The 13,170-nt window shown below is 42.9% G+C and overlaps 1 protein-coding gene across 3 annotated transcripts in view; it reads left to right on the top strand.

Moving 5' to 3' along the window:
* The window catches only part of fcho1 (FCH and mu domain containing endocytic adaptor 1), a 112,963-nt gene that overhangs the window by 90,044 nt on the left and 9,749 nt on the right, over nucleotides 1-13,170 (top strand). For 2 of the 3 annotated variants that reach the window (XM_060932531.1, XM_060932532.1), the window contains exons 8-24: nucleotides 968-1,066; nucleotides 1,156-1,252; nucleotides 1,516-1,633; nucleotides 3,080-3,104; nucleotides 4,394-4,454; nucleotides 6,179-6,354; nucleotides 6,824-6,848; nucleotides 6,973-7,029; nucleotides 8,647-8,698; nucleotides 8,936-9,042; nucleotides 9,821-10,693; nucleotides 10,883-10,980; nucleotides 11,352-11,469; nucleotides 11,593-11,704; nucleotides 11,807-11,962; nucleotides 12,055-12,187; nucleotides 12,317-12,513. In XM_060932531.1, coding sequence (XP_060788514.1) covers nucleotides 968-1,066; nucleotides 1,156-1,252; nucleotides 1,516-1,633; nucleotides 3,080-3,104; nucleotides 4,394-4,454; nucleotides 6,179-6,354; nucleotides 6,824-6,848; nucleotides 6,973-7,029; nucleotides 8,647-8,698; nucleotides 8,936-9,042; nucleotides 9,821-10,693; nucleotides 10,883-10,980; nucleotides 11,352-11,469; nucleotides 11,593-11,704; nucleotides 11,807-11,962; nucleotides 12,055-12,187; nucleotides 12,317-12,513 — 2,504 coding nt within the window. The remainder of the gene's footprint in view (nucleotides 1-967; nucleotides 1,067-1,155; nucleotides 1,253-1,515; nucleotides 1,634-3,079; nucleotides 3,105-4,393; nucleotides 4,455-6,178; nucleotides 6,355-6,823; nucleotides 6,849-6,972; nucleotides 7,030-8,646; nucleotides 8,699-8,935; nucleotides 9,043-9,820; nucleotides 10,694-10,882; nucleotides 10,981-11,351; nucleotides 11,470-11,592; nucleotides 11,705-11,806; nucleotides 11,963-12,054; nucleotides 12,188-12,316; nucleotides 12,514-13,170) is intronic. The other variant, XM_060932533.1, reaches the window with a different exon arrangement.

Here is a 13,170-nt window from a genome sequence, read left to right as displayed (position 1 = left end):
TGTGTTGTTCTAACCCACAGTTTTAAGAGTTAGACTCACGCAAATTCAAAACTTCTGAAGGAAATAAAGTTAAATCATGATTAATCCAGTAAAACTTGAAGTATAAATTAATTTAAAGAAATGAAAATGAGTTGGATATGATAAGGGGGACAGAATCACGCCATGAATGAAAAGAAACTGTAAATGAGTTCGGCACTGGCGTAAAATTCCCGCAAAATATTTTACGACATTTGTGATGGTTAATGTGAATCATACGAAAGAAAAATACAATGAACTTCCGAATGAAATGAAGATTCATCACAGATATTTATTTTATCGAGGGGTTTGTTTGTCGTTTCTCCAATTTTTATGAAGTCTAATAATCTATAATTAGATATCACGGCGTGGTTATTTTTACACACGCACCCTGGAATTTCGCAAACAATAACACGGCCGGATCACTGATGGATTTGAACTAGCTTTGTTGGAACTTTATTGATGTAACTCTTAAATAATTACTATAAAAATGATTTTCAGCAAATATTCGACTCGTCCCGTTGGACAGGCAGATGCGGATTTGACTTGTCCGGACCAAACGTGCAGTTGTCCTGGACAGTCGGACAACCGTTAATGTTCAGCCCTGAGTAACTCTGTAATAGTAACACAGTACACTGTTGATTTATTTTCCAGACTTAATACCAGGAGCATGAAGCAACGCTCTTGCGTTCTTATAACCTTCTGTGTTTGATTCGTTCTGCAAACTAAACTAAATCGGACCGAGTCAGTTTGTGACTTCGGATTTGTAGAGAATGGATATACGTGGTCCAATCAGCTCTCAGCAGATTTTCTAACAGGTTTAACATGAACCATTTTTAAAATTAAAATTTGAAAGAGAGGAGATGAGCTGTATGAAGGGAATGCAGTATTCTTCCACTTCATGTCCGTTTTAAATCCCCGTCATTGCCGTCTCTGCACTCTGAACATGCAGAAGTTCCAGGACATCGAGGAGGACCACTTACGGAAGATGAAGCAGCTGATCAAGTCTTACTCGCACTCCATAGAGGACACACATGTCCAAGTGGGACAGGTGAGGACTCCTGATTGATGATTGACTGAGATTTCAGTTGGATTTTTATGGTTCAGCTCGTGTGTGACCACCTCCTCCTCTGTGCTCAGGTTTATGAGGAGTTCAAGCAGAACGTGGAAAACATTGGAGTCAGGAGTCTGATTCAGAAGTTTACTGAGCAGAAGGGCACTGGGAAAGACCGGCCAGGTACCGCACACCTGTTTAGATCTGGATGTAGATGCACTATAGTCATCAGTCATGTTTCTGTCTAAACAGGCAATAAAATGTAACGCTGGTTCTGCATAAGATATATTTAACAAATAGAAGGTAAAAGGGTGTACATTAGATTCCCTGGTTTATAAACAGTTATACATATTTTACACACAAAATAGTTTTCAGTCTAGACTGCAGAGGCGTAGCAGGACCTGAAGTGTGTGTCATTGTGGAAACGGTGTGTGTGTTTTGGCCAGGCCCTGTGGGTTTTGAGGAGTTCCTGTCTACTCAAGCACCCGACAATAACAAGAAAAGCCGAACAAAAGCGTTCAGGATCCCTGGACTGGGCAAGAAGGACAAAGAACCAGACTTCACGTGAGCGACACACACACACACGCGCACGCACGCACACACACGGTCCTTACACCATTTATTTAAACAGACCATAATTGTAAGTAAGTAAATTAAATAAATATATTCCATAGCAAGTCACCGATTCAAAAACATACAACATTAGTTTTTTTTCTTTTATTAGACTGATCCAATTTTTTCTTCATCTCCCTTTCCTTTCTTCCTCCCTCCCCCCTTTCATTTCCGCTTTCCTATTTCCTCTCTCCTTCCCTTTCTTTTCTTCCTTCCTTCCTCCCTCCCCCTTTCCCCCTTCCACCCTTCCTTGCCTTCTTTCTTTCCATCCATCCATTGGAGTATATGACTCCATATAACCTTTATTCATCATTTTTCTTTGTCTTCCTCCCTTTCCTTCCTTCCTTCCTTCCTTCCTTCCTTCCTTCCATCCATCCATCCATCCATTAAAGTATAGTGACTCCATATAACTTTATTCATCTTTTTTCTTTGTATTCCTCCCTTTCCTTTCCTCCTTCCTTGCCTTCTTTCTTTCCATCCATCCATTGGAGTATATGACTCCATATAACCTTTATTCATCATTTTTCTTTGTCTTCCTTCCTTCCTTCCTTCCTTCCTTCCTTCCTTCCTTCCTTCTTTCCTTCCTTCCTTCCTTCCATCCATTGAAGTATAGTGACTCCATATAACTTTATTCATCTTTTTTCTTTGTATTCCTCCCTTTCCTTTCCTCCTTCCTTGCCTTCTTTCTTTCCATCCATCCATTGGAGTATATGACTCCATATAACCTTTATTCATCATTTTTCTTTGTCTTCCTCCCTTTCCTTCCTTCCTTCCTTCTTTCCTTCCTTCCTTCCTTCCATCCATTGAAGTATAGTGACTCCATATAACTTTATTCATCTTTTTTCTTTGTATTCCTCCCTTTCCTTTCCTCCTTCCTTCCTTCCCTTCTTTCTTTCTTTCCATCCATCCATCAAAGTATAGTGACTCCATATAACCTTTTATTCATCTTAATGATTTTCTTGGACAAAACATTCTGCTCCCTATAAGACTAACAATAAATAAATAAATAAATAAATAAATAAATAATGAGTCCTGTACTTTGGACTTGCTTTTATTAAAAAAAAAACTTTTTAAAGGTAATTTTTAATATAGTTTTTTTTTTTCTTCTTCTTCAGGGACTTTTGACACCTTCCCACCCCCACCCCCACCCCACACACACACATGCGCGCGCGCACGCACGCACACAAAAAGAGAGGGGGAAAACCAACAAAATAAATAAATATTTATTCATTTCTTTAATGTTTTTTTTAATTACTCTCTTTAATTTTAGGAGGTGTGTATTGAAATGAGACTTAACTTTTTAGTGGAAATTGATCTCACCATGAATTTTGTATATTTTATAATGTAATGTGTATATGGTGTATATTGCTAATGACTTGTTGCTGCTGTTTTATGCAGGGACTCTGCGCTGACAGATACGCCAGTAAGTTACAGCGCACACACACACACACACACACACACACACACACACACACACACACACACAGTGCCCTTAATAGCGTCTCTTGAAGTCATTGCGGCACAACACTTTTGTCATTGTTTCATTGGCGTGTGTGTGTGTCTGAATGACCACCACTCCCTCCACTGTGTCCGGTTACTCCAGCAGGCTATATTTAAGTTGTCCTACTTTACTCCTGCTGGCTGTCAGAAGCTCTTTTTAAGAACCACATGTCATTAAAAGACGTGAGTAAACACAAACACGAGCACACACAGACCGGGGAAGTAGACATGCTGAGGGTTCGAGTTTTTTTTTTTAACTACAAATGCAGCTGCGGCCGTTAACATAATATGGATAAATAAATAAAGAAAATAAATGTTACTCTTTCTGGTTTCTCAGTAACATAATGAGCTGTAGGGTTTCTTTTTCCCCCTCTTTAACTTCAAATGAAAATAAAAGAGGGCTGGTGAGAGAGCGACTGTTCATAGCTACCATAGCAGGAGCTAAGTCACGTGTCAGAAAACTTACTGACCATTACAAAGTGCTCAGACTCCTCCCATAAATCTTAAACTTTTTCATCTTTTTCAAACTGCTGCTCATTCTGTGTCACAGGGCAGCGTGACGCATTCTGCTTAAAGCGCTATCCGCCCTCTTCTGCATTCATGAGCTTGCAGATGCATACAATTGGCTAGTGTTGCTGTGATTGTCAGGGGAGAGTGTATGCCCCTCCCACCCAGAGTGGACTCCTGGCCACAGATAATTTGTGTCATCAATATATCAATTATCAATCAGCACGTTATTTTAGCAATATGTTTCTGCGGAATCGATGATATAAAATTAGCCGAAATTTAAATTAGATGCCTAATATGTGTGCTTTCCAGTTCATTCATCTGGCCTTCTGTTTAAAGTAATCTGGAAGAGGAGACTTCAGAGACCACAAGGGGCGATGTACAATAGGTTTTGTATAGTTGTTACTAAGTTAGCTTGTGCATTGTCAGGCAGGCTAATATAGCGCCATCTAGTGGCGCTTACTTGGATTATATGACACTGAATACCGCGGTAAGACTTTGCAACTTAGATAATTAAGGGTTTAAGTATTAGTATTTTATATATGCCTATTTATTTCTATCTAAAAAAAAGTGTATATATTGATAATCATCAGGAAAATTTTCTGATCATCAATCCCAAGCCAATCAGGAGATGACAATTGTTTGTTTGTTTGTTTGTTTGTTTAAACCAGGATTAACGGTTCTGTTTTTGTGTGCGCTTTGTAGAATTCACCTCTAGAGGTAGACGACGAGGGCTTTATGATCCGGGCAGATGTCACTCAGAACGATATCCTTTAATCTCGGACCTTTTGGAGACGTGTCATTGGTCCGTGTATCAAAAAGTGCTTTCCTTATACGTGTAGAGCTTAAGGTTTTTAAATGTAGGCAGTTGTATAAACAACTAAACATACAGATAAACCAAGATGAATGTGTACAGTGGGCGATGTTTCTATGAGTGATCTTGCATACAGTTTTATTCTAACACACACACACTTTCTGCGAAACGCTCTTCAGAATTAACAGCACCCCCACATTTAATGCAGCGTGAAAACATTTGATCGTGTACAACTCAATTGTTCCCCTTTTGAGCCTGGTTCCTTTCAAGGTTTCTTCATGATGTTTCAGGGGTTTTTTCCTTTGCCACAGTCACCTCTGGTTCGCTCATTAGGGATAAATCGAAATCTCTGATCTTTATCTATATCCAGATATCTGTGACAATATCCATGGTTAAAAGTGCTATAGAATTGAATTTAAATGATGCAAAAATGAGATCATAGCAAGTGAAAATATCTCACGTACGGACAAACGCGTCTAGTATTTCTTGTTAATATGTTATAAATCAAATATAAGATTTTAACCAGTTTTAGATGCTTTTAGTCATTTTCAAGCTTTAAATTTCTCTATTCACAGATTTTTGCTTCTAGAAAATTAGGTAAAATATCTGCCAGGTTGAAGCTTGAAATTGGGAAATAAAATGTCTAGAGATGTTTAATAATCATATATTTGATTTAATGTAATCTTATAATAGGAAGTACTAGATACATTTGACTGTTTTAAGATGTCATTATTGAAGTGAACTTTATTTATTTATTTATTTATTTATTTGATATCCAGCCCGGCGGCACGGTGGTGTAGTGGTTAGCGCTGTCGCCTCACAGCAAGAAGGTCCTGGGTTCGAGCCCCGGGGCCGGCGAGGGCCTTTCTGTGTGGAGTTTGCATGTTCTCCCCGTGTCCGTGTGGGTTTCCTCCGGGTGCTCCGGTTTCCCCCACAGTCCAAAGACATGCAGGTTAGGTTAACTGGTGACTCTAAATTGAGCGTAGGTGTGAATGTGAGTGTGACTGGTTGTCTGTGTCTATGTGTCAGCCCTGTGATGACCTGGCGACTTGTCCAGGGTGTACCCCGCCTTTCGCCCGTAGTCAGCTGGGATAGGCTCCAGCTTGCCTGCGACCCTGTAGAACAGGATAAAGCGGCTAGAGATAATGAGATGAGATGAGATGAGATATCCAGCCCCTGATTTTTATATCTCTTGTCTTGTGTTCAAGCTCATATTTATACCAAAAAATACAGGTAATGATCACAGGTAACAGTAGAAAACTTGTGATGATGACGATAGTCATCCAGTAGACAATCGTGTATAAATATTCATGTATCTATTTGAAAGAAATAATAATAATACCCTAATTTATTCAAGGGTGCACTAACTTTTGCACTGAGGTGTTTTTTTTTTCTTTTTTTTCTTTTTGTAAGTAGATAGAATGCAAGACATGTATCTAAATCACATACATACTCTCATACAGATGACTTGTCTAGAAAATACATTTTGTGTATTTAAAAAAAAAAAAACAACAACAAATTGTTAGGGGGAAAGAAAAGTAACTTAAGATCAGACACTTCACGCACAACACGTACGACATATGAACGAGTGTAAAGTGTTTAATATTTGATGATGCAGTGACGTGTCTGTATAGACGTCAGGAACTTCTCAATAAGATCCTTGACTCCACCCCTACGCTGCGCCGAGGATAAAGAGAACAACTTTTACTCCAGCGACTCGGACTACGACGACGAAGAGCCAAAGAAGTTCCACATCCAGATCCGGCCCGTGTGCAGCCGCAGCAACTCGGCCGCCAACGAGCTGGAGCTGAAGGCCACCGTGGGGACCCTCAGCCTGCCCCCGAACCCTGGGGTGAGTTCAGGGGGTGGAGCACGAGCTCAAGAGCACGGTTTTAAATAAACATATTCATATTCAACACACATACTGGAGTATCTGTAGTATTGGGGCTGAGTGACACAATGATGTACGGTAATATTGATTTATCGTGATAAATTCAGTCCCGATGAGATTTACAAATTGCTGATTTTCACATCAAAATTGTGTCCATTACAATTGTTAATAAATAAAAATACATATTAATATATTAGAATTTATTTCAAAAGACTTTTTATGTTTACGGTTTTGTTTTAATGCAACACTAATTTATTGCTATCAGGGTTTTTTTTTTTTTCTAGCAAACCAAAATATCATAGAAATGCCTTCAAGTATCGTGATATCTGTATCGATTATATTTGTCACTTCGCTCAGCCCCAGAGTTTTGTTTGTTTTCTTCAATTTTGGATCCGTGAAATTAAAGCCTTTTTTTTTCTCCCCACTGAAGGTGACAACGAAGAGACACATTTCCCGTAAGTTCAGCTTTCCTGTGTGGGGTTGCACAAATGTGTCCGTTATCATGTCTGTGCCTGTTGGCATGGCTTGTAGAGATAGAGAGAGAGAGAGTTTTCTCACCCCTCTTTTCCTCTGTCCTAGGAAACCTTAGTACAGCGGGTCGATCAGAAGGAGAGAGTGATGGCGCCTCCCACAGGGGTAAAAAAAACAAACAAACAAACAAACACACACATCGCATGACAACCAGCACAATTTGTGTTTTTTGTGTTTTTTTTTTTTTTATCTATACGTGTCAGTCCACCAGATTTTCATACCAGATGCTCAGATTATGGATTTTGAGTTCTTCCTGCTGCATTAAAGTACCAAGCCTCCGTATGCAGGAAACACAAACCAAAGTGAAATTGGACCAAAGGAAGTTACTGTAAATCTCACATGAAATCATGTGCACGCAACCCAAAATGGTCCATTTTCCAGGCACCGACTACAGATGATACAGAACCTTGTGAATCCATTAGGAGACAATCTTGACTGTAGATTATTGGTGAATTTCCCACATTTGTTGAGCAGCAGACCCCAAAATGCTGCCTGGAAGCTTAAGAAAACACGTAGTGAACTATTAGCACTGCTAAGCGAATATTGTGCGAAAAGTACGCTTGCATGATCGACTCATTTTGACGATCATCAAAATGTCTTTCGGTCTGTACTTGTCTCAGGCCCTGTTTACATTATTTCGAATCGGCAGATCATCAGATTAACATTTTTAAAACGATTCGCGTACACACACACAAAATTTCTGTGCCCGCAACAAAACCGTTCCCCGTGCACACAGCAACGCCAATACATGGATATGCTAATCACATGACTAATTAGACGGCACGTCACATGATCCCAGTGCATATCGGGCATGCGCAAGTCACTCACCACTTGCGAGCACATGGTGTGTGAGAGACTGAGTGAGAGAGAGAAAGAGGGAGCAAGCGAGTGAGAGAGAGAAAGAGAGAGCATAAGAATCAAAATTTGAAGTTCTTTATGGAAATCAGGGACGCCGTGTCATTGGGACTAAAGAGGAGAAGGTTTTTCAGCAGTCGCGTCACATGACCAACGTGGCATGACCAACGCCAGCGAATCAGGAAGGTGGATGTCACGGTGACGTTGTCCAATGACGACGTCAGCTAGAGCTCAGCACTGCGTATCCTCGTTCCTCAGTGTTTACACAGCACCGCATCAGATACGTACTGGGTTGAATACGTAGGCCCTGGCGGATTCAAACTGTTCCGCCTGTGGAGTCGTTTCCCGGCGTTTTAATGTGCACGGACAGTGCATCCGCAACGACAACGATACGGATACGGTCTAATGTAAACACCACCTCAGTCGTATATGATGTTAAGTGGTAAATGTATCCTGTATGGGTGATACTGAGGTGATTTATTTGTTGATGGTTACTGGATCAGTCAGCAAAAACAGTGCAAAATATCGTGTGCTTCCCCCCCCAACACTGTTTCTATGCGTTCTGTAGACAACGAATCTGGTACAAAAATCCCGTGGCATGACACACACACACACACACACACACACACACAAAATTATTAAAAGAATTTTAATAGGTGGCTCTGTAGTGGAGGATGATCTTTTTGATGTCAGCTGATGATGTAACGTGATGTAATGATGTGTGTTAGGTCTTGTCTCGGCTGGATGCAGGGGTGTGTGTGTGTGTGTGTGTTTTTAAGATTTAATCTGTATTTTCTGTCTAACTGTAATTATAACCATACTGTCATTGGTGTAATGTGTTGTTACATTATGGTGTGTGTGTTGTAGAAGGTGAGACAGAGGGTCTGTGCAGGTTCACCTCGAGTCTAAACCACAGCAGGTACAAAGAACTAACTCTCTGTCTGTCGTTTGTCTCGTTCTTCCTTTGTTTCCTTTTATTTCAGTTGTTCTCTCTCTATCACTTGCACATTTAGGAGCATTTCATTTCTGTTGTGTTCTTTGTTCTCTCCTCTTCTATACAAATTCCACACTCTGATTACTTTTTTTTATAATGAAAATCTCTCTCCTCTCTCTCTCTCTCTCTCTCTCTCTCTCTCTCTCTCTCTCTCTCTCTCAGGCTGAGCTCCACAGCGTCTGGTTCAGATTCACTCTTCGGCCCTCCTCTAAAATCAGCCTTCAAATCTCACAGCTTCTCGGGCCAAGAGCAGCTGCAGACCTCCGAATGTAAAACATTAATTGCAAATTGATATTTTAATTTATGAAACGCACACCTGCTGCTCGGTATTAAGCAACGAAACTGAAACTGTAGCTCACAGTAATAAATAAGACGTGTGTAATGGGTGTAGCATTGAAGTTTAATGGCGTGTGAAATGTCATTAACGTGCCTCGTGAATAACGCTGCAGTCAGCACTCGTTATTCCACACGTTATAAATTTATGGATTGTTTTACATAACGTTATGATGGACTGGAATCGAGTTTCTGTCGACTTCTTGCACGCATCAGGCCTTGCTTATTAGTTTCCGTGAGCCACACCGAACAAAAAAATAATAATTTATATATAATTTGTTTGTGGGTGGGGTTTTTTTTTTTGGCTAGATTTACAAAGGTTTCTAAAGTGCTGGTTTTCTTTGTACCCACATGCATATGGTTAGAACCAAAAAAGTGAGGAGCAGATTCCCTACACAGCTCATTTGCATGTAGTGACGCCCACAAAACTCCATAAAAGGTCAAGTGCACAGACAGCTAGAACAACAAAATGAACAATCAGGGTAAAGGCTGAAAGGGAAATTATTTTGACTCACTTATGTTAGTAGGTATATTCAATAATGTATAATAATAAGCAAGCACTAAATTTTGTCTCAGGTAAAACTTTTTTTTTTTTCCCCCCCCCTTATTAAAGTCATGACAAATCCCCACCCATCAGGCAGCTTCTTGCTGTCACATGACCACTACCAACCAGGTTTTCTGTTTTTGTGTGCATGTTCTGGTTTTCTGTTTTAGATGCTGCTTTCTCCTCTGCGTCCTCGTCTCCTGAGAATGTGGAGGACTCCGGTTTGGACTCACCTTCCCATCAGCCCCTGGGAGCGTCCCCTGAGCCTACGGGCTGGGCGGCTTGGCCTTCATCTTCTCAGCCCAAAGACTCTACGACCTCACGACGACCCGTTGACCCCTTCCTTGGGCGCTCCCCTGTCTCTCAGGAGTGGCCATCATCCCATCCCTTGGCTCCACCCTGTACAGAAAACTCCGCCCCCTCTTTTGCATTTCCTTCCTTTTCCAACAACACGGAGCCTAGTGTTTGGAGCTGTAAACACATCCCACCAGAGGACTCCTTCCTGGCTGCGTTTGAGCACCAACCTGCCCGTCAGGATGCTTGGGTAGCTCCGATTCCTCCGCGAACTACCCACGAGGATCCGTTTGCCCCGCCCACAAACAGTGCTAAAACCCTGCCTCCTCCTAACTCTTCTGCTCACAAGGACAGAGAGCGGAAACGAGAGCGCAGCGTGCCGCCTGCCGATTCGCCCGACGATCCCTTCGCCATCACAATAATCAGCAGCCCGACACACCAGACAGCGCTGTCTGCTCAGGGAGGAGGGAGTGGCTTAGGTTGGGTGGTCAGTTCTAACTCCGCTCCTCCGGTCCAGCCAAAGAAGGAGTCCACGCACTGGGGCTCGGTGCACAACCCTTTCAGTGACGTCGCGCAGGACGGAGGCAGGAACACGAGCCGAAACAGAGGAGAGAAGGAGTGCAGGGGTGGAGGAGGGGAGGACCAGCGACGGAGTGGACCGCCACTCACGCGCCTCTCCGGTCCACAGGAAGACCTCTGCTTCTCCACGGACAAAGACCAGGACTGCCTGAACATCAGTGCGCACACGGGTACGGAAAGTACACACGTTCTTCATGAGAGATTCTGAGTCCCGCCCACGTTTGGTTACTGTTGCTATGTAGGTCAGGCTTTTTGTATGCGTGCTACTTTCACTACTTACCAGCACTAGCATTATGTTAGCACGCTAAATTTAATTTAGCTCAAATATTAATAAAATCTCTTCTCCCTTCCCCCCACAGGTCCTCAGCGTAGGTTCAGTAATGAGCGCCTGGTCTTGGCTCCTCCTTGTCCAGCTCGGTCCAAGCGTTCCTCACCCAGGCCAAGTGGAAATGAACGAGTAAAAACACACTTGTCACACACACAGAGCTGTACATTATCAGCACATACACATGAAACCTCACACACTTCCTGATGAACCAGGCACTCGGTGTTTATTAGCTGTTTTTGTAATTCACGGTTTCAGTCATCTGCATGGAACTGACTCTCTCTTGATGTTTTTGTGGTTTACATTTGTAACGCACTTTTTTTTTTTCTTTAAATAAAGATGTTGCGATACCAACGATATCTCAGAAAAGTGCACTGTGACTATTTATCGTGATATTTATATCATATTGTCCAACCCCTAATTAGCATTAAAGAACACAGCTTAATGTTGCAGTAAGCAGCTGAAACTGAACTTCACTTCTGACTCCCGACCTTTGACCCCAGTCCAGGTCTTTGTGTTCGTCTCCTCTGCCTGAACCCAGTCCTCCCCCAACATCCTCCTCATCCTCCTCCAGCCCCAGTGATTGGGGGGGTCAAACACGCGCACCCAGCCCTGCACGAGGTGGGAGGTCTCCTCTCTCTCTCACTCTCTCTCTCACACATACACACACACACACTACACTTCAATGGTACATAAAATTTTTTTCTTATATATTGCGCTTTCTCTGTGTGTGTGTGTGTGTAGGTTTGTCCCGAGGACCGAGTCCCATCTCTCTGAGCACTCAGGAGTCGTGGCCAGTTGCTGCAGCATTTACAGAATACATCAACGCTTATTTTAAAGGAGGAGAAAACAACCGGTCAGCCCTACACTCTTTCTCTCTCTCTCTCTCTCTCTCTCTCTCTCTCTCTCTCTCTCTCTCTCTCTCTGTGTGTCTCATGTCCCTGTCTGTGTGTGTCAGGTGTCTGGTAAAGATCACAGGTGACCTCACCATGTCATTCCCAGCCGGAATCACTCGGATATTTGCTGCCAACCCCAACCCACCCGTGCTCAGCTTCCGATTGGTCAGCATCTCTCGAGTGGATCACTTCCTACCCAATCAGAAGCTTCTCTACAGGTCAGCTGATAGATGTAAAGTACTACAGTTTAAAACTTGACACACACGATGGGAGTCATGAAGTCATTCCCGTCTCTTTCCTCAACCGGCAGCGACTCGTCCCAGAACGACCCCAACTCCAAGGATTTCTGGTTTAACATGCAGGCCTTGACCATTCACCTTCAGAGAGAGGCGGAGCTTAACCCGCAAGCCTCGTACTACAACGTGGGGGTCCTGAAGTACCAGGTGAGTCTGAAAGCTTAATGTTTTTAGTGTCCTAGTTCCTCGACCCTCTGTTTCCTGCAGCACACTTTAAAACATGTATATTAATAGTTTCTAATATCTTATTGCCATGACGACGACCTCTGGCTCCAGGTGTCGTCTCAGGACCCGGCTCGTGCTCCTCTGCTGCTGTCGGCCGAGTGCCAGCGCAGCGGTACGGTCACACGCGTCGCCCTTGACTACCACTGTTGCCCGGTAACTGCTCCAGCCACTCAGCTCACAGCCGTGCAGGTGCTGCTGCCACTTGATCCCACGGCCACCGATCTGCAGTGCCAACCACCTGCTACCTGGTGAGAGAGAGAGAGAGAGAGAGAGAAGGAAATAAGAGTGACAAAGAGAAGGAGACACAAAGGGAGAGATGGCTTGAAAGACAGAGGGAGAGATGCAAAGAGACAGAGATGGGAGAGTGAAAGAAGGATGAGAGGAGAGACAGATGGAGAAAGAGATTGAAAGAGGGGTGGGAGGAGGGAGAGAGATTGAAAGAGGGATGGGGAGAGATGGAGAGAGAGAGACAGATGGAAGTGCAAAGAGATGCAGAGAAACAGATTGAAAGACAGGGATGGAGAGAGACCGAGATGGAGGCATAAAGAGAGACTGAAAGAAAGATGGGGAGAGAGATTGAAAGAGGGATGGGGAGAGAGAGAGACAGATGGAAGTGCAAAGAGATGCAGAGAAACAGATTGAAAGACAGGGATGGAGAGAGACAGAGATGGAGGCATAAAGAGTGACTGAAAGAAAGATGGGGAGAGAGATTGAAGGAGGGATGGGGAGAGAGAGAGACAGATGGAAGTGCAAAGAGATGCAGAGAAACAGATTGAAAGACAGGGATGGAGAGAGACAGAGATGGAGGCATAAAGAGTGACTGAAAGAAAGATGGGGAGAGATTGAAGGAGGGATAGGGAGAGGGGAGAGAGAGTGAAGGAAGGATAGAGAGAGAGACAGATGGA

This window comes from Neoarius graeffei, chromosome 10 (genome assembly GCF_027579695.1).
Source record: "Neoarius graeffei isolate fNeoGra1 chromosome 10, fNeoGra1.pri, whole genome shotgun sequence".
NCBI classification, from domain to species: Eukaryota; Metazoa; Chordata; class Actinopteri; order Siluriformes; family Ariidae; genus Neoarius; species Neoarius graeffei.
This window is presented reverse-complemented; position numbering and strand designations above follow the sequence as displayed.